At 32.5% G+C, this 27,761-nt stretch overlaps 2 protein-coding genes across 7 annotated transcripts; one reads left to right on the forward strand and one right to left on the reverse strand.

Annotated features, from left to right (window-relative positions):
- The first annotated feature begins 8,921 nt into the window (after positions 1-8,921).
- Positions 8,922-12,229, forward strand: LOC136222441 (uncharacterized). Of its 5 annotated transcripts, XM_066010205.1 has the most exons (5): positions 8,922-9,758; positions 9,949-10,460; positions 10,655-11,024; positions 11,874-11,998; positions 12,102-12,229. In XM_066010205.1, the coding sequence occupies exons 2-5, from the start codon at positions 10,239-10,241 to the stop codon at positions 12,153-12,155; spliced, it is 771 nt and encodes a 256-aa protein (XP_065866277.1). In that variant the 5' UTR covers positions 8,922-9,758; positions 9,949-10,238; the 3' UTR covers positions 12,156-12,229. The 5 variants fall into 5 exon arrangements, with proteins under 5 accessions (XP_065866277.1, XP_065866276.1, XP_065866278.1 ...); XM_066010204.1 differs by having other exon boundaries at positions 8,922-10,460; XM_066010206.1 differs by having other exon boundaries at positions 8,922-10,448.
- An 89-nt stretch (positions 12,230-12,318) lies between these two features.
- Positions 12,319-19,289, reverse strand: LOC136222440 (lupeol synthase-like). Of its 2 annotated transcripts, XM_066010201.1 has the most exons (16): positions 19,034-19,289; positions 18,765-18,953; positions 18,592-18,681; positions 18,166-18,363; positions 16,526-16,610; positions 15,950-16,116; positions 14,226-14,528; positions 13,902-14,144; positions 13,730-13,828; positions 13,590-13,646; positions 13,434-13,480; positions 13,213-13,356; positions 12,965-13,142; positions 12,790-12,870; positions 12,643-12,726; positions 12,319-12,557 (listed from the first exon to the last, which is right to left on the reverse strand). In XM_066010201.1, the coding sequence occupies exons 1-16, from the start codon at positions 19,232-19,234 to the stop codon at positions 12,444-12,446; spliced, it is 2,280 nt and encodes a 759-aa protein (XP_065866273.1). In that variant the 5' UTR covers positions 19,235-19,289; the 3' UTR covers positions 12,319-12,443. The 2 variants fall into 2 exon arrangements, with proteins under 2 accessions (XP_065866273.1, XP_065866274.1); XM_066010202.1 differs by lacking the exon at positions 19,034-19,289 and having other exon boundaries at positions 18,760-18,861.
- Positions 19,290-27,761: the final 8,472 nt, after the last annotated feature.

Below are 27,761 nucleotides of genomic sequence, written 5' to 3' on the forward strand. Positions count from 1 at the left end.
CCAACAATATCCCAAAAAGACTGAAAAAAGACCCTAGAAAACCCATCAGGTCCAGGAGAACTACTGCTATCCATTGCAAAGACTGCCATACGAACTTCATTCATATCCGGACAACGAGTAAGCAAATCATTATCCAAGTCAGAGGCAAGATGTGGAACAACCTCATAAACTAGATCATAATTCTGCGGTAAGACCTCGTCATTTTTAAAAAGACTTGAATAAAATTCAGCAATATGTGTCCCAATTTGATTCGGATTAAAGACCAGCTCATCCTCAATTTGAAGCACCGAAATCCCAGAGGCAGCAGCTCGAATAGATGCCATACGATGGAAGAAGCTGGTATTTCAATCTCCCTTCTTAAGCCATCTAACTCTGCTCTTGTCACGCAAAAAAGCCTCCTTTCTATGCAAAATATTATCCAAGTGTGCATGAGCATTCATCTCCTCATGATGTAGTTCAGGAGTAAACCCATTCTTAGAGATTTCTGCCTGCACACGGGCCAGATCCGTCTCAGCATCAGTGAGACACATATCAATGTTACCAAAAACCACTTTATTCCAGTGACGGAGCACCGGCCGAAGTCGCCTGAGTTTATCGCATAAAGCTTGCATAGGAGGTAAGCTAGGATGCATTCCATTCCAAAAATCAGCAATCACCTCCCTAATCCCCAGATGCAGAATCCACATAGACTGAAATCTGAATCTAGAGATAGGGCGATTCCCCTTGGAGCAGCTAAACATCAAAGGGCAATGGTCAGAGTGATGTCGCGGCAAAGCCAAACTGCAAATCGATTCCCAGAAGTCCGAGAATAAAGCAGATAATAAAACTTTATCCAGTCGACATTCAACCCGCGCAGAGCCAGACCTACCATTAGACCAAGTAAAGAAGGCCCCATGAGTAGGACCATCAACAAAAGAACCAGAATCAATAAAATCACGAAACTCCCTACAAGGACGCAAAGCTGGAGCCCGTCCCGATTTCTCATGAGATCCAAGGACAGAATTAAAATCTCCAAGAAGCACCCAATGCCCATTCAACCTATTTTGATGAGCCAAAATATCATCAAACATAGTGACACGTCTATTTGCCCAAATGCTCCCGTAAACAAAGCAGACAAAAGTATTTAAATTAGACAAACTCAGAATAACAAATTGTTCATGTCTGAAACAAATATTGGTAACCATGGAAGAATTAATCTTTGCAAAAACCCATAGGTGTCGTTTGGTAAGATGTAATGACCTTCGTAATGGAATGACCATTACATTGAAGGCTCATTAACATGTTTGGTTGCATGTTAAAATTTCATTGTAATGGAATGAGAAAACATTGAGTTAAATTTTGTTGAAGAAACTTTGTAATCCCCATTACATAGAAAAATGACTTGAATTCTCATTACATTGTCATCTAACCTCTCATTTCTCAAATCTCACCTCTCAATCTCACCTCTCATTCTTGTCAAAAACGCAAAAAGTAGAAAAACATGAAAATTGAAAACGAGAAAAATGAAAAAAAAAACCGAAAAACCAAAAAAAATGCGAAAAATGAAAAAAAAAAGAAAAACCGGAGAAATGAGAAAATAGAAAAACGGTGAAAAATGTTGAAAATGGAAATTAAAAGAAACGAGAAAAATGTAAAAAAATATGAAAAAGCAAAAAACTATATACTAATTTATTGATTTCGGTTAATCTAATTTTGTATTTGATTTCGATTCGGTTTTTCATATTTTTCGTTAATTTTAATTATGTAAATAAAATTTTATGATTGCATTTAATTAGGAAAATATAAGTATTGTAATGATTATTACATTACATCATAATTGTCAACCAAACATAGTAATAGAATCACTATTCCATTCCATTACATTACAACTTTGATTACATTACGACCTTGATTACATTACATTGCATTACGGCATACCAAACGGACCCATAGAGTTGGAAGCTCCTTATTGTTCATAGCAATTAAAGACAAACCAAGCCTTCTCCAGAAGGCCTCATTAACAGAACTGAACTCCACCATAGGCTCAGCTAAACAAAGAAAATCCGGTTTATGAAGAGAACACAAATGATGCAAGTAACCCTGAGTATCCCTATTAAGAATACCCCTACAATTCCAGTAAAGAAAGATCATTTAAAACGGACCGGAGGTTTACTGGCTCGTTTGTTTCGAGCTGGCAAATTCTCCGTTGTTGTCATAATTTTTTCCCTCCGCCTTACTTTCTTAGTGCTAACTGTGTTCCAGCTATTGTCATCCTCCTCTGCCATATCAGCCCATGATTTAGTACGGGATGATGATTCAGATGCTGAATCAGCTCCCTCATATCTAGTGAGAATATTGTCCATTCCAGGTGAATCCGGCCTATCAGTTTTATCACAACTAAATTCATCCTCCTTCCTAAGTTGCGGGCTGCCAGGTAGAACAACCTCCACCACACAAGCAGGAGGCCTAAGCTCAGAAACAATCCGTGAAGTGGCATGTTGAACAGGCACCTCGGTCTGAATTGCATTAGGCTTTTTCACAAACTTCCTCTCCTGTGAAACCATTGTACGTTTTTTTTCAATAACCGGAGCCTCTAGAACCTTTTCCAATGGTTTTTTATTTTTCCTGCAGTCATAAGCCATGTGGCCAATGTTTGAACAAACTTTACAGAAGCTTGGTAATCTCTCATACACCACATCAATCTAAATTTGTTTTCCTTCTCTCTCAATACCCATTTTAATAGGAAGCTCATTCATCAAATCCACATCAATTAACATTCTAGCATAATGACCAAACTCACCTTCAAGAGTGGTATTATCAAATCGTATAAGCCCTCCAATACCCTTTGAAATATCTGAAAGAATTTGAGGATCCCAATACTCCCATGGAAGAGAATATAATCTAACCCAAACCTGAGCATTTGTAGACTTCTCAGCATAGGGGTCAAAGTCCGGAACCCATGGTTGCAAACGGAAAGTACCTGGCTTAGTATTGATAATGCCCCGCGCTAGCAACTGATTCTTGATCTCCTGGGATCCCAAAACCACATGAAAAAAGCCTCTCCCGATAGATATCAGTCGCCAAGAATCCTTCAAACTCCAAACCTTTGTTAAAGTTTCCTTAAGAGAAAGAACCTTCCATGGGGCATCTCCTTTGTTTAAGATTAACCTGCCAATCAGAGATGAGGAGCAAAGGGCCGCACGCCTATCATAGGCAGATTGAGAAATTCTAACCGGCCGAAGACCGCCAATATCAGAAATCACAGCAGACGAGCAAGGAGTCGGATCCAGATTCCCAGCAAGGACCTTCGCAAATGACCTGCCTTGCACCGCCAAATTAGGCTTTCTCAAAGGATCCTGTGAAATCGAAGCAATCTGTGGTTGCGGGATACGCGATTGCGAATTATGAAAAGGGGCCTTTGGATTAAAGAGAACCTCTATACCGAGGTAGTTATCTAGATAATCCATGGTGGATAACATAATTTATATTGAAATAAACTTCATTGTAAGTATAATATTCCAATATCTCTTTAATATGTCTCAAACTTCAATGAACAACTATCATGTGAAACTTTATATCTATTTGTACCAAAATGCATAAAAATAAAAAAATACAATCCATATCAATTAGCTAAACTCAAACTAAAAAAATGAGTGGATTTCAACATGTTCCAAATTAGAAAAATTAATCTAACTTCAATTAAAACTAAAAATTGAGTTCATAAAAAGCCGAAAATCTAAATTTTAGTTAGAGTTAACAATCAAAACGATAACACCTAGGAACATATACTAAAAAAGAATGCATATATACAAAATCTTTATTTTAGTCATTTTGAAAAATAAATAAATAAAAAAGAAAACATGGATAAGGTAGCGAGAGGTATGTAATCTGGATAACGACATAAATGGAATTTCATCTCTGAAAGATGAAACTATAACAACAATTGTTTAATAAAAAATAAAACAACAGCACAATTGAGAAAGCCAAAAATTGAGTTCATATAAAGCCGAAAATCTAAATTTTAGTTAAGAGTTAGCAATCGAAACGATAATACCTAGCAACATATACTAAAAAAGCATAAAAATTTACAAAAGCTTTATTTTAGTCATTTTGAAAAAAAAAAGACAAATAAAAAAGAAAACATTGATAAGGTAGCAAGAGGTATGGAATCTGGGTAACGACAGAAATGGAATTTCATCTCTGAAAAATGAAACGATAACAACTATTGTTTAATAAAAAGAAAACAACAACACAATTGAGAACAAAAATAACTACAACATATAAAAAAAATCGAATAATTACCTTGAGAAACATAAGAATTTCTTATAATTTTTGACACTTTTGTGTTTTTCGGTTTTAGTTGTTCATGCATCTTCTATTTCTGTCGAACATGGATAAGATAGCGAGAGGTATAGAACTTGGGTAACAACATAAATGAATCTGAAAGATGAAACTATAACAACTATTGTTTAATAAAAATAAAACAACCACATAATTGAGAACAAAATAACTACAACATATGAAAAAAAATCGAATATTTACCTTCAGAAATATGATACTATCTATCGTGACCAATGAATATAATGGTGGAATACTATCTATCATGCTTTATATAGAAGTTTATTTGTGACTTTTGGATTTCATTTGCTTTGTGTTTTTTCATCTTCCCGTAACTCTTGCTTTCTTTTATTATTTTAATTAATAGGCTAGTAATTATTTAATATATTATAAATATAAATTTGTTATTACTACGTTGACAACTCATCAAAAAGACCTCTAAAACACTTCTTCTCATTTCTCTCTGCTTCCGTAATTATATACAGTATATATTACTATTAAATTCATACATAATATAATAATTATTTATAAAAATGATTTTTCAACAGTTGAAATTTCAATAATTATTATATTATAATTAAACTTAATTTTGAATTTTATAAAAAAAATTATAACGAAAGCCCTTTTAAACGGAAGGCTCTAAACGGCCACCTATACGGCCTTCCCTTACAACTGCCCTCATGTAATTTACCCATTTTTTGTACTTTTATTTTTATTTTTTTTGTTCTCGGTGACTGTTCAATTATGAAACATAGGCGTCTTCATGTAGCTATATAGGAGGTTAACAATGACCTTCAACTACCTATCAATTGTAATTAAGTGATTCAGTGGAAGTTTCGTCTCTCCAAGATCAAAGAGCATTGCCATAATAATTATGGCGCGAAAGTACAACAATAAACAAGTTATTCTCAAATATAAACTATATAATTTTATATAATTTTAAACTTGATAAATAAATATATCTTGGGATTGATTATATTAGTAAATACAGTCCAAATTAATTAATGGTATTAAAAAAAGTTAAAAGTTAAAGAGAAAAGAATTAATTTTATATTTATATTTACTTATTTTATAAATTAATTTTTATATTATCTAATTATTACAAATAAACCCCAAAATTAAAAATAAAAATTCAAATACATCATCTTCTTCATATCTCTTTAATCTCTTCTTTTTCTCCTTCTAAGTAAACACAGTCCTAAGTAGTCACAAAAATGACCCAACATAAGCATTTAAATTGGAGGAAAAATATAGCCATCAAAATTTAAATCATGCCAAATAAAACTAGACAAACTTGAAGCATAATCAAAATCATAGAGCAACAAAACCATATCATAAAATTAAAAGCCCGACCTACACCTCACATTCAAGTAAAATGCATATTCATCCAGTGGTGGAGTCAGGAATTAAGATTTGGTGGGGGGGTTAATGTTAACCGTACGGTTGACGGTAAATTTTCAAAGTCCAGTCCAATAGAATTGGGCAAAAAATTTATAGTCCCGAACGTATTAAAACTGTAAAAATGTTATCATTTTCTAAAAACTAGCATTGAACTAATAGAAAATTAAACATGTTTATTTTTTTTAATGGTAAATACATAATAAAAATGAAAATTAAATATGTTTACTTTTTTTTTTAATGGTAAAGACATATTAAAAATGAATTCAAAAGTGTTATCAAAATAAAAATAAAGAGTTCATTTAAATTAGGCTTAATGCTTCTCCAGCCCCCTTAACTTATCCAAATTGGTTATTTTACCCCTCCAGCTCGTCGAATGTCCTATTTACCCCCTCAACTCCATAAAAATGGTATTTCTCACCCCTTAACTTGTCCAAATTTGTCATTTTACCCCTTCTCAACTCATCGAATATCCTATTTACCCCCTTAACTCTATAAAAGTGGTATTTCTCACCACTTATGATCCTATTTACTTTCTTAACTTCATAAAAATGGTATTTTTTATCCCTTTATAGTAGTAAAAAAAGTTGAAAAGAGAAAGAACGAATAAAAAATACTAATAACAAGAACATTAATATAAACAAGTTAAATACATTATATGTAGGGATAATGTACCAAAATAGGCCTATGATTTTTGGGGAAGTATCAATTTAGGTTCCACTTACAAAATAGCATAAATATAGGTTTAACGTTTAAAAAAAGTTATCAATTTAGGCTTCGATAACGGATTGTAAGGGGTGAAAATATACCACTTTTATGGAGTTAAGGGGGTAAATAGAACATTCTATGAGTTGGGGGGATAAATGGACACGTTGAAGGGGTGAGAAAAACCACTTTTATGGAGTTAAGGGGGTAAAATGACCAATTTGGACAAGTTAAGGGGGTTGGGGAAGCATTTGGTCTTTAAATTAATTAATAATGGTAACATGTTTTTATAATTATTGAAAAATAAAATTAAAATAAATAAAAACTTTTTAAAAGAAAATGAGGTTGGAGGGAGTTGAACATAAGACCTCTCAAATAGAAGTAAGCATCCTTAACCATCTTATCTATCTTCAAACATTGAAATAATACTACATAGAGTCAATATAATTCTCCCCAAAATATTATCAGACACCATTACTAAAAAAAAAAAATTCTCAATTCTCCGGCGGCCTGTCGGGGCTCGAGCCTACCCCAACCCCCTTAGTTCCGCCCCTGGATTCATCTATCTACAAATAAAACGCACTTAAACAAATCGCATGATACTTGAATTTATAGAAATGACAAGCAGAAACAAGGACCACACCCATCGTTACTAGGGATGGCAACGGGTAGGGTACCCGCGGGTAGTGTCAATCCCAAACTCTTACCCGTTTATTTTTTAATTACCTGTACCGTACCCTTCCCACTACCCTAATGGGTATATGTTTTGCATCCCATACTTGTCTCATTTAATTCACGGGTACTTGCGGGTACCCTTACCCGTTAAGAATTAATAAACAAAACAAAAAGTATTACAAATTTAACATAGTATAAATTTAATAAACCATCCATCTAAAAATTGAACAAATTGAACCTTAATCGGTAAAAATAGAGTAGCTTAGTGGTATCACTTAATGGTCGAAGAACAAAATGTTGGTGTTCAAATCTCACATCTTACATGTAAAACACAATAATATTTTTTGATATATATAAAAGTTATGACAAGTAACGGATACCGGGTACCCTGGGGGGATCTTCCCATACCCGTCCCATTACCCTAACGGGTAATGGCCTTGATCCCATACCCGTTCCATACCCTTTTATATAGGGTACGGGTAGTCCCATTAGGGTCTGATAGTGTCGGGTACCCACGGGTAAAGTACCCGTTGACATCCTTAATCGTTACGAGTAGTTAAGAGGACGGTTAACGAATTTTAGGTTTAGAATCAGAATTGACAAATAATTTGAATTAGAATTGGATATCGAATATGAGAAACTAAACAATTGTTAAATAAAGCGAGATGACTCTAAATTCAATCAACTTGATGTCACAAAAACTAAATAGAAGAGGATTTTTGAAAGCTGAAATAGAAAATCGAGACACAAAAATGTGTATAAAATGAGTCTCAGGATACGGAATTGAACGAAACGAAAGCCTAAAATCAAATTTATGATGTTGGGAACAATAATAAAGTGAAAGTTTGGACCAAAATATAATATCGAAATGAGCCCATAAAGAAATCTGGACAGAATGTGTATAGGAAGAACAAAAACCAAAAATTATGAATTCGAACGATGAAAACTAAAAACCAGACTTTGAATAGACGAACTAAAGAAAGAAAGCTAAGAATTTCTCACTTTGAGCTGAAGAAACTCGAAAATGAAGGCAAAAATGCCAAAAGGGAACACTCAAGAGATTAAGAAGAGATGGTTGTGTTCAGTGGCGGATATATGATTACTCAGTTGGGGGCCGATTTTACATGTGCGTTCTTAAAAAAAAACTTTTTGCTAAATCGAACTTGCTCAATTTTATTTTGTATATATGCGTGTTATAATATGAATGGTCAAGAATTGATTTTTAAGAATTAATTTACAATTTCTCGAAATTAAGCTAGATTTCGTTTAATAGTCCTAACATGTAAAAAAAAATTGGATTTAGGGAGGGCTGAATAGGTAAAAAAAAATAAAAAATTTGATTTCAGATGGCTTACCAGGCCAAAAAGAAATTAATAATTTGGATTAAGGAGGCCAAGCCAAAAAAAATTAGAAATTTAGATTTAGAGAGGCCTAACAGGCCAAAAAAAATTAGAAATTTGAATTTAGAGTAAGAGTATGAATAACAAACAATTTCACATATTCTAGACATGGGCCTTACTTCCAAATTTTATTTATCCTTACATACGGACCCAAATTAGGCCCACGAACACATCTTGAATGTCTCTGGATGTCTAGTTTCTGGAATATTCAATCTTGTGAGAAAATTCGTCCATTTGATACCTCAAATGGTCAATTGAATTGACATTGATGTTGCTGGAAAGATGGTCATTTTGATCTTTTCTTTTTCTTTTCTCTGAACTAGAGGCCAGCTCGCGGAGCTGGCCCTATAAACTCCCTTTAGGCAAGTTGGTTCTAGCTTTCCAAGCTGGAAAACAAAGAGTGCCGAAGGATGGTTTTTCGTTTACTATTACTATTATTATTGGCAATGAAAATTACAATATGTTTTTAAAACTAAAATTTATTTTATGGGTTAATGGTGTCCGCTATAGTTACTTTGTTTTTTACAACCACCCTCCTATTTTCATGCATTCTCTTTCTTATCTTTCTAGTTTCAAAAATTAAATAAAAATCTGGAACAAAATGAAGATTGCATCAATCCTTGAAACTCTATCTGCTAGAATCCCTAAACAGAAAAATACCCCTCTTTATCGTTTTTTTCCCTTTGCCTGCGACAATTCTTTTGATTCAACTTAGAAGAAATTGATTGAAAGTCTCAAACTTTCAAGCCTTCGTGACTATGGATGAGTAAACTTATTTCTTCTCTATTGAGAATCTTTACAATTTGAGAAGTCATTGATAGTTTTAAGTTTCGAAACAGAAAGGTTAACGGCTTCCATGTATGAAATAGATGAAAATAAACTTTAGAAAAGAATTGAATATATGCTAGGAATGGTGAATTGGGGTTTAGATGTATGGATTTGCTATTTATATTATAGAATAGGCAATTAAAAGATGAAAAACTCGAAATAGAAGGGTTAATTTTCATGATTTTGAAGCATGTCTGTACTGTTGAATATGATTTTATGAAATCTGATGTCTGTTCATTGAAAATTGGCACTTGGAATTGAGAAATTGCATCACCTTGTTGATATGTTGCAACCAATTGGCTGAGTAGAGATAAGAATTGACAGTTTTGTATTTCTCTGTTTTGTAATTGGCAACTCTATCCCGTTGAACTGAAATTACTTGAATTTGATTCTGTAGCTGTCTCGGCCTTAGGAAGAACTTTAGGATTGCAAGAGGTAACTCAAGCTATACTTAATTTTGATTGTAGTTGCTGAATTGATGCATTCTTGGACTTAACTGATTGAATATGCTGTATTTCCAATACATGATGGAATTCTCACTTTTGGACCTGTTGCTAAAACTGGCTGAATTCCCCTGCCCCCATTTCCCTTGGATGGTGATCGCAATTTGGTACTCCATCAAAAGACTTACCATTTTCCTATGAACAAGAACGCTTTTGTGTTTCCACGTCTCTATTTGGGATGGCACAAATTGCTTGAAAGGATAGAACCAAAGTATGGGGCACTTTAAAGGCACGCTGAATTATTGGTCTTCTCACTACAACTCGTTGATTCTTCCTATGGGTCCTATGTCTATCACCTTGAGAGACGTGATTGCTATTACAGTGCTTCCTATTTTTTGGTGAGGAAATTCCTAGCCAGATCAAGACTTTTGATTTCCCGGAAGTAAAAGTGATTGTTGGAACTTACAACCAGATGATAAAAAGGAAACTGGACAAAAATGTGTTAACAGATGATGATCACATTCATTTTGTGTGGATGGTGCTAAGTAATTACATATTTGAACGCATGGGACTTCGGCCTACTGCTCATATTCTCGTCATTGCAAAAGCATTAGCTCCAGGGAGACAACTGGCGCTAGGGACCATACTTTTGGCTCACACTTCCCATCGATTGCCATTAACGGTAATAGAGGAGGTCTGTGGCTATTTCAACTATGGATTTTTGTGTACTTTCCTTTGTTGGCTACCAAGACATTTTGTGGTATCTTAAGTTATCTCGGTGTAGACCTATAGTATAGTTTATCTGATTTGGCTGCCAGTGCAGTGATACATTATTTTTGGACTCTGGTGTCAGCTGTTTCACACAAATTGTTTCTTTTCGGTGAATAGGACAACACTTACATTCCACTGTGCACCTACTTTTATATGTCAATCCTAGCTCACGAGGATGCGCAATGGTGGCGGTTGTTCTGTGCAACTCGAAGGCTTTACCACGTGGTAACCAAAAGTAAGAATTTAAGATCAGCAAGCCTAGGGTTAGTCTTGTATGCCCCGTGTTTGTGGGCTCGGAAATTGGGGTTCTTCCAAGCTCTTTCAGGACCGCTTCCCTTTCCAATGCAGCCACTCGAGTCTGAGGAGAATACAGTTGATGTTACTTCTGACATGAGTCAAGAGCTTAGTCCTTTACTTCTTAGTGCTGATCAACCTCTCTTTGATGCTTGGTGGGAAACAGTCTACAAGCAGTGTATTCCTCCTTTGAGTATGTTCTTTCTTATTTCAATTTTATTCCTTTTATTTGATTTTATTATTATTACTATATGTAATTTTATACATATTAGACTCAATCGGTAGTTCAAGCAAGGATAATGGATTGCCAAACTATCAATCGGGAAAAGCTACGATGGTCGGGGTGAAAATGGTAAAGGTAAAGAACCCTTACTTGATTGCGACGTGTGGGGGTTAGCCACCATTACTCCATTTAGCTTAGGGCTGGTCCATAAAACCCCATCCTCACTAAACTCACCCTCCTCTAGTTCGATTGTTATTTATCAAGTTATCAACTCAAAATAGTGTGATTGTTATTTATTAAGTTATCAACTCAAACTCTCCATCTCCACTAAGTTGTTAAACATAGTCTCATTTGTGAATTAGCTTTATTAGTATTGCATTTGCGTAAGATTTGAAGTATTTGGTTCATATGATTTCTTTTTTGATATTAAAATTGCATGGTAAAAGTTTTATGTTAATCTTACCATTCGATTCACGAGTCACAATTCACAAAATAAGGATTTCGATTCACGAGTCGAATCTCGATTTGACAATTATGATAGTGTGGCATATTTCAGGAGGAACAAAGCAATGATTGATGAATTGAGCAAACCAGATCCCCTGTTCGAAGGACCTCTATTTCTCTACACAATATTCTCAGTCATTTTTAACTCAATGTTTTGCTTGCTTGTGGAAGCAACGTTTGCCATAGTGACAACCTTGGTTTCTTTGATGTTTGGAACAATATTTAGGGATCTTGGCTCCAGAAAATAATTTAAAAGTTGGAGCTAAAATACTTGTCTAAGCCATCTTTATCTTGTTTCTTTTTTGTGAACGGCAGAACTCAGCAACATGATGTTTTCAATGCTACGGGCTCAATGTACACTTGGGTACTTTTCCGTGGGGTGCAAAAATGCATTGCACGTGCAGCTAGTTGTGGCAGTTGAAAGAGAAAGCTGCAGGAATGTATTCAGCTTTGGCCTATCCTTAAATTTTCGCATTTTCGCGTAATTTGTCATAATTTAGATTTGTTTGTTGTTTGACATAATTCATCTTAATTCTGTAACAGGTCCTAGTGGAGCTTCCACATGTTTTGTTCAAGATATTGTTTATTCTCTTCTAACATACTCCATGATCGGATTCAAATACACTGCTGCTAAGTTCTTTTGGTATGTGTTCTTTCATGTACTTCACCTACTATGGAATGATGGCCGTTGTCAGCGTTTTTTATGGAATATGAAACCTCTTCCAGTAGTTCTAGTCTAACATGCATATAAACAAATACATAGTAATTAACATTTTCTTTATTTATAAATGCCATAAATTTGTATATATGATCCAGTTTATTGGAAGAGGAATAATGTAAAATTTCTCGTTAATGAGAATCTTTTACATAATTTGTTCAAACATATTATGAAGATAATGGAACATGTCGAGCGTACTCTCCCAAAGCCCACATGGGAAAAATGTTCCTGTACAAAGCGTAATGCAACATACAGTTCCTCATAAATACTCCAGTTAGTTCCTGCCATTTATAACCAAATCAATTGTTAATGTATCAACACCATTTATCTATCTATCTAAATAAACATGTATTGTGAAGGAATTACTTGTTGAGGAAAATCACCAAGTTGTGATTGACAATTGATCAACAACTTTGCAGCACGATGTAAAGGAGTCGGGTCTCTCTTCGCCTATTAAATTAAATAGAATTAAAACACAAACTTAACATTAATATGAAATTGATGATTACTGACCTGTCCACCATGAATCAAACCCATCATAGCGAATGCTGTTTGTACCAAATTTGATTGACCACCATTAATAGGAACATATTCCTACCACAGTTTATGCTTATACTTGATTAACCAGTGAACATCAAATTTAAAAATGAAGTAACTAATTAAAGGTTTTGGATAGAAATATGAGTACTTTATTAGGACAAGAAAGATAACTTTCAGCCCATCCACCATCATCCCTTTGTGATTTAAGAAGAAATCGAACTCCTCGACGAATAGCCATACAATTATCCCAAGTCTTGCCTGCTGCTGCTAATCCTCCAAGAGCAAACCAAGTTCCATTAACGAAGCATATTCCCCAATTTCCATACCTGCATACTCATAGTTAATTACTTAGATTAATCTAATTCTATAAGATTAAATCTAAAACTAATATAGTACCATGAACCATCTGGTTTTTGTATCTTTTCGATGAACGTTACAGCTTTTTCTATGAAATTGTCAATCTCTGCTTCCCTGTGTTCTGGGTATAGTTTCCGGAATAGAGTTAATGCCTGGATTGACGATGAAGTGCATTCCACATACCTGAATTCACAAAATTTACAAACATTCTTCACAATTTTTTATTATCATGAAATGAAACCCGTAAGAACTGAACTTACTCATGCTCAACAACAAGGTCTTCAAGAAACTCCACAGGATTCAACCACTATGTTTTAACAGAGATAAAATGAATAAAACATTAATTACATAAGTAAAAGTTTTGAGGAAAATGAAAAACAAAGCATTTGTAGTTTTTTGTTGAGTTGATTAAGTACCTCCAAGAGAGGGCTTGCGCCAGCAGGTTCCCAGGCTGATACTCCACCATTTTCACTCTACAGTAATAAATTAATATTAATTAGTTGTTTGTTAATGAAAAGTAGCTAGCATAAGAAAGTAATAAATAATTAAGGCACACCTGAAGAGAAAGTATGATGTTAACAGCATCATATAACTTGTCAGCTTCCAATTTCTCACCAACAATCTCAGAGGGCATCAATGACAACAACAGACAACACTGTACGTATGTATTTTGTAAGTACAAAACATTCAAAAGCTCAAAAAGTGTGGCTAAAAACAAATTAAATTACCTTCAAACTTTCAGCAGTGCAATCAGAAACTTGCCATCCATGATCCTTATCAGAGAAGGTCCATGATCCTTTGGATATATGACGAAACATGCTCTTAAAATCTCCACTAGGATTTTCAGTTACCTGAGAATTCTTGATAAAGTTATGTCCTTCCTTAAGAGTGGATCCTATTTCATGGGAAAGATTGCTAGCTATCAAAGCTTGGATGGAAAAACTTGTATCCCATGTTTGACTGCCAAAACTCTGCGAAATTATAATGTTAGACTTAATTGCACTGTATTGTTTATTGTATTGGTTCATTCGGATTTAGGAAAGTGTACTAACCTGGACCTTCAAGCCATCTTCTCCGATCCAAATGTAATCGAGGATCCTAGCAAGATGGTTCTTAAAAGCATCTCCGTTAGGATCTTCAACCCAACATGCTAGCATACAGAGTGGTTTTTCAACGCATCCAATGGTGATATATCGACTATTGTGGTCTTCATAATGAATGTGATCCATAGTTTTGTGGAGAGCTTTTTGTCTCAATTTGTTCAAGGGCCAACGGGTGAAAACAGGCTCACTAAATATATAAAGAGCATCCCACACCATTTTTTGTATCCATGTATGGGGGTAGTAATTATCCTCCTGAAACTCAAATTATTAACACTTCTATAATATTATTATCAAATTAGAAACTCAAAATAAATTCACAAATATATTAAGTTCAAAAACTAGAAATATTAACTTCGGAATACGTTCGGTTAAGAAAATTAGTCAAACAGAAATATTCTACTAGTCTACAGAAAGAAAAAGATAAAAGAAAATGAACATTTTCTCTAATCGTTTTCAAATGTGAGATTCAGTTTTCTTTAACCGTTTTCGTTCGAGAGTCGGTTTTGATATCAATTATAACATCATAAATCAATACCATTTTGGTCCAAATTCAGCACATTGGTCCTCGCGATCTTAAGACATGTCTACATGTATTGGATTTTCATCTAACTATGGGCGTATACAGGGGGGCCCGGCCCCCTCTGGCCGTCGGAACTTTCATGGTTACGAGTAGTTTCGGCCCCCCTAAATATTAGTAATAGTCTATATAGACTCTATGTAGTAATATTTCATTGTTTAAAGGTAGATGAGATGGTTAAAACACTTGTTTCTTTTTTAAAGATCTTAGGTTCAATTCCTCCCAACCTCAATTTATTTTAGAAAATGTTTATTTATTTAAATTTTATTTTTCAATAATTATAAAACTATGTTACCATTATTAATTAATTTATTTATTTTCATAACACATTTGAACTCATTTTTATTATGTTTTTTCCATTAAAAAATAATTTCTTATTTTTGAGACTCAAACAACTGAATTTCTAAATTAAGTTTTAAACGAAATCTAGCTTAATTTTGAGAAATTATACATTAATACTTAAAATTAGTTCTTGACCATTCAAATTATAATACGCATATATACAAAAAAAAAATTAAGCAAGTTCGATTTAGCAATTTTTTTTCCCGAACCCACATGTAAAATCCTCCCTCCCAACCGAGTAATCCTGTATTCGCCACTGCACCTAACTAATAAGCATCTACCATGTAGATATTGTCAACTTTAGCCCAAATCCAACACCTTAAGCCTCGAGATTTTAAAATGCGTCTACATATATTGGATTTCCACCTTACTAATAAGCCTCAGTCACTATCTCTCCATTTCTGATGTGAGATTCAGTTCATTCCTGATCCAATCTCCATCACATAGTGTCGCTCCTTACTCAGATCTTATATCTCGGTACCATCCACTCCGGAGCGAATCGTTACATCAAATTTTCTCTCTTTTTCCGTTTTCTTTTTTTTTTATAATATAAACTTTAGGTGCAAATAGAAATTATAAATAAATACAACATTATATACTTAAAATTAGTGATAGGAATTTCCTGAAACATAAACAAACATGGGAAAATATTATCATAACCAAAACAATTGAAAAATGAACAAATTTCTTTTTTCTTATCTAATATTTTTCAAATTAAGCTATTTTCGCAAAAACAAACGAATCAGAAATTTACCTTAGCACATAAATGACGGACACTGTTCCAGTTGATGGTGTGGTAAGGTTGATTATAAATTTCTTGTCTGAGTTGTAAAATGAGAGGTGTGATTGGACCCACAAATCTCTTTCCGTATAAGTATGACATTGGCATGTAAGTAACCCGACAATAGCAAAACATTTTTCCTGTTGACACAAATGATATATAATAAGTTTCATCGAATTTGAACGCAATACACCTATTTAGCTTCTAAAATTAAAATTTCAAAGTAGATTCTAATCTATTAAAATTATCAATCAGATTTTTAAATAAAGTAAAAATTACAAATTTAATTTTCATTTTATCATAAAATCAGAAACGGTGACTATTTAATATAGATTATAATAATTTTTGTGTTTAAAATGAGTTTGAGAAAGAGGATTTGAAACTGTTTAATCCAATGATCTTCGATGATACCTTAATTAATGATTTTTGTTTATAACAATGATTCAATTGATAATTTTTGTCTAATTCAAAAATCTAATTGATGATTTTAATAGTTTAAGATTATATTAAGAAGTGAAAGATGTATTATGGCATTGTGAAGGCAGATACCTGGATGCATTGGAAAAATAGTTGGGAAATCCCAAAACTCAGGGGGCATAGGGTTACTTCCATCCCATTCGTACACACCAAGTATCTGCAGTTTATTAATTAAAAAATTAGGCAAATATAAATACCCAAAATAAGACTTTTATTTATAATTACTTGTCCCGTTAGATTGGGTTCTAGCATTTTTTAGTTATTAGTGGTCCTCGAGTCCCCACCCACACCACACTTTTTGAATCCGGCCATATATAAATGATCTAGTTTTAGGTTCCAATCGTGAAAGTTATTTCTATGCTTAATTAGGTAACCAAAGTCTTCATTAAACTCGTCGCTATTAATTTTCAATAAATTTACGACTTTCATCTATTTAGGTCTTGTTTCTAGAAAATTAAAGTCTAAAAAATATTTTTCTAATTTTTTAAGGTTTAGCTTAGAAAATTAATTCAAGAAAAATATTGTGCTAGTTAAGGAAAAAAGACTGAAAATTTTAAAAAATTATATTTATAAATTAGGCATATTTATTATTATTATTATTATTATTGGTAGGGAAAAGAAAATAAAAGACAAAACACTAGTTATAAGGGCCCTGTTTGGTAAAGAGCGGTTTTGACCAATTTTAGAGGTTTGACCACTGAAACCTCTGATTGGAGTGTTTGGTAGAGAGAGTTTTGGGAGAGAGTTTTGGGATGAAAATGCTAATTTAGAAAAAGCTCTTAAAATGAGCTTTTTCAATTAGCGTTTTGGAATATTAAAATTAATGGACTTCTTTAACCCTAATAGATAGACTCCCTCTTCTCCTGCGCCAAAATTAATGCCCTTATTCGTCTTTTTGCACAAACCGCTATTATCAATCAGCTAACTTTTACCAAAGATGTCTACACAAACAGCTAGTCAAATCAGCTAATGTAATCAGCTAACAGCTAACAGCTAATTCCCAAACAGGGCCAATGTTTTTATCTTTTTACTTAACTCGCTAGAATGTTCATCATATTATCATGAGGTCCTTAGGTTTTATCTTAATCAACTCTTTAGTTCTTTTATTTATTTTTATATATGAAAGTACAAAATTGTCCTTAATTATGCCAATCAAATAACTTACCTTCTAATTTTCAAATTTAATCAAAATAATTTTAATGAAGTTTGTGTAATATATATACACCAAAATTCTTATACTTGAACTAATATTGGAGAGATTATTATTATTACAAAGGAAAAACCATAAAATAGAAAAAATGGATATTTTATTATTAAAATATATAGTAAAGGGTAATTTTGGTATTTTAAATTTTATTTAGTATAACTTTACCATTCATTCAAATATAAAAATTAAAGAGTTGACGAAAATAAAAATTGAAGGACTACATAATTATTTCTAAAAACATATGGATTAACTAATGTATTAGTTAAAAACAAAGGCACACCTTATAATTATTTACTCTATTATAATAATATTCTAATTCAAATACTTTTTTTTTATTAAATATCATTTTAAATTTTAAATTTATTCATTTGTATATATCATTTTGTATTAGCAATATACTTTTGGCAATATTTTTTTAAATATGTTGTTAATAAAAAAAAATGAATGTAGATATAATTGATAATGTATGGTGTTAAATAAAAGAAAGAAAGAAAGAAAAAGTTACAGATAGCCAAGTCTTTCCCCAAGAGCTAATAGAAGTTGCTCCACCATGATCAAGAATCCATTTACGAGCTCTTTCACAAGCATTTTCAATTCCACCTACTGGTCCTTCTCCAAGTATTCTCATACATATATAATTTAATACTGTAGTGAACATCATACTATGTCCTTCTATGTGCAATCCCCACCCTCCATCTTTGTTCTGCAATTAAAAACCATTCTCATGTTGACACAATTTCATTTTGTATTTATATATACGTCATATTCTCAATTAATTAAGGACATAAATAGGTATTTGACGTGGCCATATATATAGTTCCTTAAATAAAAAGGATAGGATAGGATAGCATATGAAAATAATCAATGGAGACTGTATATATCACAATTAATAATTAGGTAGAAATTTGATGGAAAGAAGTGAAAAACGTACCTGATGGCAGTATATGTAACGTAGGATCTCTTTGTAATGCTCTCTAGTAAATACAGTATGAAGATGGCCTGTAATGTAAAGACAGAATACCTGCAATCCAATCCAATCCAATATATGCACAGGAATTAGAGAAAAACAAACTAGAATGAGAATGAGCATATACCATACCATACCATAGGAGGTACAAAAAACATAGGCCCTGAATTTTCAGCACACCAATGGCCATCGCTAGCCTGCAACGCAGAAAACAAGTGAACACTCCTCTTTAATGCAGCTGTGGCTGCCTCATATCTAACTTGTTCTTCATCTTCTTCTATTCTCACTGCTTCTATCGTCTGTTTGAATCTTTTCTCCCTTAGGAACTGCACGTACGTCTTTTAGTTACGTTACGTGTGGTATCACCAACAACAACACAATTATATTACTTAATGAAACTAGCTACCTGAAATTGCCAAATGAGATCAGAGCTAGGCTTAACATTAAATCGATTGTTCCAGAAATTTAGACGAGCTTTTTCAACCTCAGCTCGCTCTTCGGGACTACCAGCATCAGGATCATATTCCCATGTTTGTCTGCCTAGATAATTGTTTGTACTATATATATTTGGATTCTTCCCTTTTTCTGCTAACTTAAGCCTCCACATTCTTCTTCTCTCTCTATCCCTTTCTTTTACTCTCTTTTCAATTCAATTCATACATATGTCCACTACTGCATATATATAGGAAATTTCTAATCTCTAATTAACAATTTCAGTTCAAATTCTATTTTGATACGACTATTTTACACACCTTCATTTAATTAGCACTTTGAAGTGGTTACTGTAACATTTTCTCAACTTTATTGTATTCACTATCAACAATATAGAGACAGGCCTCCTATCTAAATAGGAAAGTAGTGCCATATTCTGCCTCCAACGAGTTTGTTTTCCATTGTTGTGCTAAAGACAGTTTGGAGCATTGTCTATCATTGCTCTATCACGATCCATGATATTGAAGATACAAATTTAAGTTTATCTGATGTACTTTTTGGATTTTATTTATTTATGTCGAGATTTACTATTTTTTCTATGAATCAACTCCGTATCTTATTACGAAAAATTGGATGTCCACTTTCTTGTCCTTGACTCTTGTGGTGTGATAATCTCATTATTGTTTATCGTATGGCTAATCCAGTTTTTCATAATAAAAAATATTTACACTCTTAAACTTAATAAGTTTTGGCTATTGGCATCTTTAACTTTTTAAATAATCTATTACACACTTATAGTCGGCTTTAAAACCCTATCACACATCTATAATTGACATTAAAAACCTAGCGCACACCTAAAGTTAGCTTATTCGGACCTCCTGCACACAAAATCATGATATGTCATCTTTGACATATATGAGGTGACATATAAAATGAACTAATACGTTTTCCTTTTTTCTATAGCAATCACATGCAATGATTTTGTGTGAAAGAGGTCTGAATGAGCCAACTTTAGGTATGTGATATGTTTTTAATGTCAACTATAGGTGTGTGATAGATTTTTAAAGTCAACTATAAGTATGTGATATGTTATTTAAAAAGTTCAAGGTGCCAATACGCAAAACTTGCCAAGTTTAAGGGTTTAAATATGCATTAAGACATGTAGTTTTAGAGAAGACAAGTTTTATAGTTGAGCAAATAATAACTTTTTTTAATCTATTTTTAAATTATGTAATAACATCCTAAAATGCGTGGAATACATATTCCGTATTTAACTTTTTTTCCAACCGAGTTATCAATTGATTACATTTTACGCAAATTCAATTGGCTAATTAAACATTTTATGCAAGTTCAGAGGGCTATTAAGATACTTTCAAAGTTCAGATGGTCAATCAAACTTACTAGACAAATTGAAGGGCAAATGATATATTAAGCCATCTTTTATTCATTTCATTTAAAGGTTCAACCTTTGCAAATGAATGGTACAATAAGAAAAATATATCGCTTTGATTAGGACATGTAATTCGATTTTTTTTTTTTTTTTTTTGGCTCCTAACTTAATATTTAAATAGATTTTATCCGTAGTTTTGGGTTTTTTTTGGTAAATTACACCTATGGCCACTAAACTTCACTCATTTTCACACTTCAAAACTTAATATAAAAAGTCATTTAATTTTACACTTTTTTAACATTATAGCCACCAAATTTTAACTAACGCTTTAAAATGACCTTTAACGACTTTAAAATAGAAATAATCAAAATTAACGTGGTTTATAATGACATTTATAATGAAACCACATTTTTTTTATTTTTTAAATATAACTATTTATGTAGCTTTTTTCTCTCAAACTTCACTTTCTCTCTCCTAACTAAACACCACCTAAATAATCTTAAACTTAAAATTTTGAATAATTAAAGTTGCTTAAAAATATCTTCAATTCTTGAATTTTTTTATTTTGAGGTCGTAAATGGTCAATTTGATGTGTTGATTGAAGTTTAGTTACCATAATGTTAGAATATGTAACGCTGAAAAGTTTTTATGTTACGTTTTGAAGTTTAATGATATACCGTAAAAATGAGTAAAGTTCAATTGTTATAGGATGGGTAGCTCCAGTATTTTAGAGGTCTTAGACAGCTCCAATCCTCCATTATTTTACAAATTTAAATTTAATAGATATGAAATACAATTAATTCTTGACTCAACAAGAATAACCAATTGAAGATCAAACTTTTTGGTAATTTGGGGAGAACGAAACAATTAGTTGATATATTATTGTTAGATTGTGTACAAATTTATCCCTATGGTTATGGGGTGAAAATTGATTTAATCCTTAGATACGAAATAATTCAATTTCAAACCTCATTAATAAAATGCGAGTTTTCGTTTCATGTGCAATTTTATGTCCTGACTATCCTTCAACCTATTCTGATCATCCAATAACACTTTTTTTTTGCTACCGAAAAAAAACTCATCATCTGTTAATTACGTTCATAGTAACATCTAATGAATCTTAGTTTTAAAATTGTACTATTTTATGTTTAGATGCTAGTGGAGTTTATTTTTCTATATATGATTACTATTCAATTCAGGCATGATATAATAATTATTTACGAAAATAATTTTTCAAAAATTGAAATTTCAATAATTATTATATTATAATTAAACTTAATTTTGAATTTTATAAAAAAAAATTATAACTGTTTTAGATCAAAGGCCGGCTCTATGCGGCCTTGAAGCTGCCCCTATGTAACCCATTCTTTTTTATTTTTATTTGACAAAAAAGCATAATTAAGTCCATGAATTTTACATGTTTTAAAGATTAAGTTTCTAATTAATTATTTTTCCACATCGAACCCTTAATCATTCATTCTGTTATGGAAATACCCTATCGATACGTGCTGCCCAAACTCGATGAAAAAGTTAAATAAATGACAATTCCATAACAGAATTAATGATAAAATGTTTAATATGGAAAAATAATTGATTAGGGATTTGATTCTTAAAACATATAAATTTCATACGTCTAATTATATTTTTTGCCTTTTTATTTTTATTTTTTTGCTCGGTGACTGTTCAATTATGAAACTTAGACGTCTTCATGTATCTATATAGGAGGTGAACAATGATCTTCAACTACCTATCAATTGTAATTAAATGAATCAGTAGAACTTTGCGTCTCTCCAAGATCAAAGAGTATTGTCATAATAATTACAAGAGGAAAGTACAGAAATAAAAGAAATACACAAATAAATCTTATAGTTTAAGTAATTTTCAAATATAAATTATATAATTTAAAAATTAATAAATAAGTATTTTAAGATTGATTCTGTTAATAAACATAGTTCAAATTTACTAATAGTGTAAAAAAAAAAAGTTAAAAGTCAAAAGTGGGAAAAGAATTAATTTTATTTTTATATTTATTTATTTTATAAATTAACCCTCTTATTATCTAATTATCACAAAAAACCATAAAATTAAAAATTTAAATATACCATCTTATCCCTATCTCTCTAATCTCTTCTTCTTCATCATCTTCTTTCTCTCTTCACTCTCTATTTAGTAAGTAAACACGGTCCTAAGTAGGGCTGGACGCGGATCCTGGAGATACTGGACCGGACCGAATATTCGAGGAAAAAACTCCGAAATTGGACCGGACCGTTGACCCTTTTTGGAGAACCGAACTGGATTGGACCGTTGACTTTTCGTTAAAGAACTGGACCGAACTGGACCGAAATTTATCCAGGACCGGACTGATAACCGGATTGGATTGGATTGGATTGGACCGAAATGAAATAACCGAAAGTTTAGCAATAATAAATTTATATTTCATATATTAACTTTATATAAAGAGAAATATTATATAATATATAGTTATATATTTTGTAAGGTTTGGTAAACTAATTACAATAATATAAATTTATAATTTATTAATAAGGTATAACATTATTATATAGTCATAAAAATTACCCCGATTAATTCCCGTTTATAAAATTAAATAAAAAATATTTACCTAAAATGTAGACATAGAGAATCGAACACCTAACCAAATGGAACATTGTTAATCACCTTAACCATCTAAACCAATTCCACTTCTTGTTAACCATTTAATTAAGTAACAAATATTAAAAGTTTTAAATATTAAAATTTTTAAACATTTTATAAAATAGATTCGCATGCTTCTTTTACCCATTCTCTCTGGTTCGATTTTTTTTCTAGGGTTCTATCTCCTCCACTGCACTCCATCGCCGCTACCACCTCGCACACCGCTGCTACCACCTCGCACGCCGCCACCTCCACCTTGCACAGCGCCACATCCACCTTTTACCGATCTAAACTCTGATAAGTTTTTTAGAACTTTTATATTTCAATTTCTGAACTTTGTGTTGTGTACATTATGTAGATTTGAAGTTTTATGTGTTCTGTGTTATATTTGAAGTTTTATATGTTAGGGTATTAGATATAGTTCTTAATTAATTCACAAAATCTTCCTCTCATGGAAAATCAATTAGGAAAATTTTCTTCACCTGGTTTTTCAGCCATGGAAAATTTTCTAGACAGCCACTCCCACCTTTCTCATCTCATCATCTCTTGTTCAATCGGGTATTATAGGGTCTTATAGCTAAAAAGGCTTTGCTTAATCTGCCAAGGGAGGACAACATCAATCTGTGACTGAGATACCGACATTGATGAATTGAACCTATAGAAATGCAGCTATCTTTGCCTACCCCATCCGCCCTTAGTCAGATAACCAAGAATCAAAGAAATTTGATCATCCAAATCTTCTGTGAATAATTAGAAAGTGGGCAACTTCTCTATTAAAAGCAGATTGTTGATCACTTGTTAAGAATTCATAATTGTCAATGACATCTTGTTCTTCAAGTATAATTTATGATGCTGTATGAGTTGGTGGCACAAGTCACAAAGATTATTGTTGCATTGTTAGATGAGTATATAGTGCAAAATGTGCAAGAAAATGTGAATCTTGGAGCACATTCTTCTAGTTTGGATGAAGCGGATGATGACATTGATGATGAGATTGATGATTATTTTTTAATATTGATAAAGATATGTCAATTGAGGGAGAATGGGAAAGATATGTCAATGAGGCACCTGAAAAATATGTAATTGAGTTTGACATTCTATTGTGGTGGAAGGTTAATGCTATGCGATATCCTGCTTTATCCAAAGTTGTAAAAGATGTTTTTGCAATTCAATGCTCAACCGTGGCTTCTGAATCAACGTTTAGCACAAGTGGTAGAACTTTGGATCAATTTAGGAGTTCTTTAACTCCTGCTACAACTGCGGTTTTGATTTGTTGTCAAGATTGGTTGAAAACTTTAACTCAAGCTTTCAAGCATGAAGAAGAAGTTGAAGATCTTGAAGCTATTGAAGAAGGTAATATTTACTTAGCAATTATTTCGCCTTGTTGTCTACTGTAACTTTCAATATTTGTTGTGAGTTTTTTTAGCCTTGTTGTCTACTGTAACTTTTAATGAATGTTATTTACTTCCTAAAAAAAATATCATTTATTTCACGTTATGTAAGATAATAAAATTTTATATTTTATTATCTTGTAAATTAAAATTTTAATTTATTTTTTAGGACCTAAACTATTAGATATTTATCCGATCACCGAAAAATTATATTGGATTGGACCTAGGGGTGAGCAGAACCGAACCGAAAACCCAAAGACCGAAAAAACCGGACCAAATTATATTTGGTTTGGTTCGGTCCTAATTTTTAAGCTAGTTTGGTTTTCGGTCCGGTTTGGTTTAGTCTGGTCCAAAACCGAAAAAACCAAACAAACCAAACCAAAATACAATATATACTACTTTTTTTTTTTTTGGTAAGATAATATATAGAAAAGAAAAAACAATTAAATATGTTTTTTTTCTCTCAACTAATTATATATACAAAAGAAAAACTAATTATATGATTATTGTCTTTATATAATTATTTAGTTAGTCAAGACACAAGTAGTTGTAGGTTTCTAGTGCTTTCTTTGGTCCTAACATGAACCAAACCGAACCGGACCAAAATAATTCGGTTTGGTCCAGACCAAACCGAATTATAATTTGGTTTGGTTTGGTCTTAAAAAATAGAGGTAATTTGGTTCGGTCCAATTCGGTTCGGTTTTTAGACCAAACCGGACCATGCTCACCCCTAATTGGACCGGAACCGAATCTCCGAATTTCCGAACTGGACTGGACTGAAATTTTGGGGCAATTCGATTCTGGAGATTTATTCTTTCAATCCAATCCTGGAGATTTCCTTTTATTAATCTCCGAATTTCAATCCAATACTGGAGATTTATGAATCCCCGACTTGGACCGAACTGTGCCCAGCCCTAGTCCTAAGTAGTCATAAAAATCACCCAACATCAGTGGCGAATCCAGGATTCGAGGAAGCGGGGGGCAAAACTCTACGTAAAAAAAATTTAGACAAAAAATGTAAAATTGTTCAATTTTTTATGACAAAAAATACAAAATTGTTCAATTTTTTGGTGACGAAAAATGCAAAATCGTTCAATTATCATGCATAATTTTCATGATTTTTTTGATAAAAAAAACATAAATTTTAATGTTTCCGACTCGTAATCATCCATTTCCGGGATTTTCGGGTTGTTACGCATCAAATATCTCTAACGTTTTGGGTCAAGAGCAATTTTACCCCTAAAATCTAAAATGGTGCAATTATACCCCTAATGTTTGTAGCCAAGAGCAATTCTAAAAAAAGATATAATGTTTTTTGTAATTTAATAATAAAATTGGAGATTAATATTTATAAATTCGGTGAATTTTTTGAATTTTTTTTTGTCTAATTCGTACAAAAGACAATATAATTTTAATATTTTTTCTTATTTTTTTCACATCCCAACATATGTTTGTGATTTGTTACTGATAAAATAACGCATGATGTGAAGTGTAGATGACAAGATTCATGATCGAGATGACAATTTGATGAATTATTTCTCAAATTGACCCAATTTATCACCATTAGGGGTAAAAATGCTCTAGGCTTCCAACATTAGGGATGAAATTGTACCATTTTAAACGTTAGTGATAAAATTGTTCCTGATCCAAAACATTAGGGGTATTTTTGCAACTTAGCTATTCTTTTTGGATTTAAAAAAAATTCTTTTTCTTTTTTATGGGATGAAGGGGGCAAATGCCCCCCCACCCACATTTAAATTGGGGGAAAAACATAGCCATCAAAATTTAAACCAGGCCAAATAAAACTAAATAAACCTAGACAAAATTGAAGCATAATCAAAATCATAGAGCAACAAAACCATATCATAAAATTAAAAGCCCGATCTAGACCTCACATTCAAGTAAAATGCAGATTCATCTATCTACAAATAAAACACACTTAAACATATCACATGATACTATCGAATTCATAGAAATGACAAACAGAAAAGAGGACCATACCTTAATCGTTACGAGCGGTGAAGAGGACAGTGCCCGTTTCATTGCCAATGAGACACTCGGTGATGCGAATTCAGTTTTTTTAATTACTCTAAATCACTTATTTTTGGGATAAATAGTACTACAATAATTTTTTTACGGAGTTAAACTACTCAAAGTACAAAAGCCTATTTGTAAACTTTTAAGCCACACAAATTGTCTTTATAAATCGGTCAAATTACGAGGTTTATTTTTATACTTTTCTCTAATATATTTATACTACCTTAAATTTAATTATAAATATACCATAGTAAAATAAAACACAACCACAATAAAAGTGTTAATTTTTGATACATATCCCTGTCAGCTATTAATATGAAGTGGACCTTTAACTATTCGTTTGAATTTTTAGTTCAATTGGTTCCATGACATGGTATCAGAGCCAGTGTGACCAAGTGGTCTAGGGTTCGATTCCTGACAGCCCCATTCGTTGAGTTATTTACAGGACATGGTAATATGGGCATGTGTTGTCACGCTTCAAGCCCAAGTGTACTTTCGCGTGTGGGGGTGTGTCAGATATTAATAAAGTGGACCTTTAACTATCAGCTTGAGCGCATGTCTCCTTACCCGAGATATGACACTATACAATTTGGCAATGGGCAAGGATCAAACAACTGGGGAAATCCGATTTCTCGGTTCAAGACTCGTTACACACCCTTTAAGTGGATCCTCTCTGGATTAAAACTTTATGTGTACTCTATAACTCGAACTTGAAATCTAACTTAAACGATTTGAGACCCTTATGATGGAAATAATTCATTCATAACATGTTATTTAAGAGTAAAATAGAGATAGAAAAAATAATAGGAAAAGAGAAAATGAGATTACTTATTAAAAGACAAGTCAAAAGGTATATAATTACTAGTCAATCGATGTTTGATTGCTTCGAAGATTGTTTCTCTTAATCAGTTTGGCTTTATTCCTAAGCGTAGTATTCATCAGTGCATTGCTACGGCTTTGGAGGGCACTAATATGCTTCGAAAAAAGTGTTTTGGTGGTAATATGGCCTTAAAGGTGGATATTAAGAAGGCGTTTGACACTTTAGATTGGAATTTTCTTTTAGCGGTTTTGGATGCTTTTGGTTTCTCTCTTCAATTTCGGGATTGGATTTTGAATATCTTGTCCGCTTCTAGAATTTCAATTCTGAATAATGGTGTTATTAGTGGTTATTTTAAATGTTCAAGAGGGGTTAGACAGGGAGATCCTCTTTCTCCTATTTTGTTTGGGATTGC

The sequence above is a fragment of the Euphorbia lathyris genome, chromosome 3 (genome assembly GCF_963576675.1).
Source record: "Euphorbia lathyris chromosome 3, ddEupLath1.1, whole genome shotgun sequence".
NCBI lineage: Eukaryota > Viridiplantae > Streptophyta > Magnoliopsida > Malpighiales > Euphorbiaceae > Euphorbia > Euphorbia lathyris.